Raw genomic sequence first — 3,492 nt, 5'->3', positions numbered from 1 at the left:
CCCAGTAACCAGGCAGTGAAGATGTTGGAGTCGAGGGAGAAGGCGACCCCCGGGATGTTTGGCGAGCTGCTGCGTAACGCCAGCATGGGAGACCTACGCAGCTGCCCCGTGAGTCAGAGCTCCAATCAGGGTCCTCCGTCTGCTCACATGACCTGTTAGCATGACTGGTCACATGACCTGTTAGCATGACTGCTCACATGACCTGTTAGCATGACTGGTCACATCGCCTGTTAGCATGACTGGTCACATGACCTGTTAGCATGACTGCTCACATGACCTGTTAACATGACTGGTCACATGACCTGTTAGCATGACAGGCTCACAAAGAACAATAAGAAAACAAACACACAAGACAAGTTTACACACAGAAAATCACGCATGCACGAAGGCACACACATAGACACACACAACCACACACATGCACAAACCCCTGCACACAAACAGCCTTGCATGCACACACATTGCCATGCACACAGCCCTACACACACACACACACACACACACACACACAGCCATGCACACAGCCCTACACACACACACATACATACACATAGCCCTACACACACATAGAGCCCTGCACACAAACACACACGCACAGCACACACACAGCCCTGCACAGACACAAACAGACACACACACACAGCCCTGCACACACGCACACACACACACACACACACACACACATAGAGCACAGCACACACAGCCCTGCACACACACACAGAGCACAGCACACACAGCCCTACACACACACACAAACACTCAGACAGACACACACACACACACACACACACACACACAGCCCTACACACACCCGAGTTGTTCCTCCTCAGAGTTTACTGAGAGTTCGTCCTGGTGTAACATTAGTTTCTCTGTTTCACGTTAATCTTCTGTGAACCGCTACCGGTCCGTTTACCGGTCTGGGGGATTTCATCCGTCCCTGGTTCTTGTCCTCCGGTCTGCATGTGATCCTCTTTATTTGCCGGTCCTGTATTACCAACGAGAGACTGACCCCGGTGCTCCTCCTCCTCCCCCTCCTCCTCCTCAGAGCCGGTGTGGCCAGCAGCTGCGTATGGCCCGAGTCCTCCTCAACAGCCCCGAGATCATCACCATCGGTCTGGTCTGGGACTCGGACCACTCGGACCTGGCCGAGGACGTGATCCACACCCTGGGGACCTGCCTGCGACTCGGAGACGTACGTTAATGTTATCTTAGGTCTGGCTGCACAACAGGTGCATCCTGGGAAAACACTCCAGGGGTCCTCACGCTGTCCAAAGCCATGTACCCCCCTCCGCCCCCCCCCCCCAACCCGCAGATTTTAAAAGTCTCTATAAGGACGAAGAAGAATAGATTTACTATAACAGCCTTGGACCTGGAAAACCTTTCAAACTTAACAAAACCATGGCAACAGAGTGACAAGGTCCATTAAAAAAATTGGGGAAAAAAGACAACTTCGAAGTAAAACGACAAGAAACGGTCAAACAGCAAAAAAGTTTTAAAGTTTCTGAATAAAAAAATAAAACTTAAAAACTTGATTTAGTTCTAAAAATTTGAAAAACCTTTTTAATTTTTTGAAAAGAAAATTAAAGAAATGTTGATATGTTTTTGTTGAAGTTACTACGGCCTTGTAACTGAAAAACATTTAGCATAAAATCATACATACGTACTTCCTAGACTAGGTCAAACAGCGGAAAATTTTTTGAAATTTGTGTGATTTTTTTTTTTTTTTGTGAAAGGATTGAAAGTTTGGGAAATTTTCTTTGAAAAAACTTTGGAAAAAACATTAGAATTTTTTTTTTTTTTAAACTGAATTAAAGCCAGGAGACGTTACGTCAGTCTGAAAACTGAAAAATATTTAGGAAAAAATATTACGTACGCACTCCTTACATACACAAGGAAGAAAGGCAAGAAAAGGTCAAACAGCAAAAAAACTTTAACGTTTTTGAATTAAAAAATAAAACTAAAAACGTATTTTTTTAAAAAATTTGGAAACTTTTTTTAATTATTAGAAAAAAAAAATGTGTTTTTGTTGAAGTTACTACGGCCTTGTAACTGGAAAAGCATTTAGCATAAAATCATACATACTTACTTCCTAGAATAGGTCAAACAGCGGACAAATTTAGATTTTTTTTGAAAAAGTTTCAAAAAATAATTAGAATTTCTTTTACATTTTTTTTACAAAAAAAAAGTTTTTGAAATTTAATTAGAAAAAACTTCTGAAAAAACATTAGAATTTCTTTTACATTTTTTTTACAAAAAAAAGTTTTTGAAATTTAATTAGAAAAAACTTTTGAAAAAACATTAGGATCTTTAATTTTTTGAAAACGGCAACAAAGCCAGGAGAAGTTACGTCAGTCTGAAAACTGAAACAGCGGAAAAACTTTGGGACATTTTTAAGTTTTCTGAATAAAAAAAAACAAAAAAACTTTGTTTTAAATTTTCTGATATTTTTTTTGAAATTTTCATATTTTTTAGAATTTTGTACAATTTTTTTTTTAAATTTTTTGAAATGTGTTTAAGATTTTTTTTCTTTTTTTTTTTAAACACTTGGAAAAAATGAAATTTAAATTTTTTTGAAAATAGTTTCTTTCTGCTGTCAGCTGTTCTACAGGGTGACGGAGGAGAAGGCGCGCCAGGCGGAGCTCTACCTGGTCGGCATGGTGTGTTACTACGGGAAACACTACTCCACCTTCTTCTTCCAGACCAAGATCAGACGCTGGATGTACTTTGACGACGCACACGTCAAAGAGGTAGGGTCAGGGGTCACACACCGTACAGGTGCCCCCCCCCCCGGCTCCCCGGAGGGTCCAATCAGGCGCCCCGGGGGGGAATAATGCAGATAAATGATTAATTTTGAGAATATCGGAGTTCTTCTTCTGTGAATTTAGAGGTTTTTACAGTAGCTCAGTCCATAGGGAGTTGGGTTGGGAACCGGAGGGTCGCTGGTTCAAGTCCCCATACGGACCCCAGTATGGTGGGGGACTGGTAGTTGGAGAGGTGCCAGTTCACCTCCTGGGCCCTGCCACGGTGCTCTGGAGCAAGGCACCTGACCCCCCCACTCCGACATCGCTCCATTAGTGCCCCTTGCTGGATTAATAAAGTATTTATTATTATTATCATTATTATTATTATTATTATTATTATTATTGAAAACAAAGGGTTCTTATTGGCTGTCAGTGTCTCTCCTCTGTGTCAGATGGATTCTGATTGGCTGTCAGTGTCTCTCCTCTGTGTCAGATGGATTCTGATTGGCTTGGATTTTAGCTGTTTTGATGCTCTTACGTTTTTTTCTGTATTTTAATGTTTTAATGTTTTTCTTTTGATGTTTTTGTTACTTTTTTCTATGTTTTTGTGTTTTTTCAGACATGTTTGTTGCTTTTTCTTTTCTTTGTCTTTCCTCTCTGTTCTGTTATTACTCTAACACTGGTGGAACGGGACATCTCTCTCTCTCTCTCTCTCTCTCTCTCTGTCTCTTTCTCTCTCTCTCTCTCTCTC

General features: G+C 41.3%; 1 protein-coding gene across 1 annotated transcript; it reads left to right on the top strand.

Moving 5' to 3' along the window:
- Positions 1-10: 10 nt before the first annotated feature.
- Positions 11-2,775, top strand: LOC117939884 (inactive ubiquitin carboxyl-terminal hydrolase 54-like; the record flags this gene model as incomplete). Its single annotated transcript, XM_034865299.1, has 3 exons — positions 11-108; positions 1,046-1,192; positions 2,598-2,775. Coding segments are annotated over exons 1-3 (412 nt in total), but the record flags the coding sequence as incomplete, so codon positions are not given.
- Between the last annotated feature and the right edge of the window lie 717 nt (positions 2,776-3,492).

Source organism: Etheostoma cragini, unplaced genomic scaffold, assembly GCF_013103735.1.
Source record: "Etheostoma cragini isolate CJK2018 unplaced genomic scaffold, CSU_Ecrag_1.0 ScbMSFa_1372, whole genome shotgun sequence".
Lineage (NCBI taxonomy): Eukaryota > Metazoa > Chordata > Actinopteri > Perciformes > Percidae > Etheostoma > Etheostoma cragini.
The sequence above is the reverse complement of the archived record's forward strand: the minus strand, read 5'-3'. Positions and strand labels throughout refer to the sequence as shown.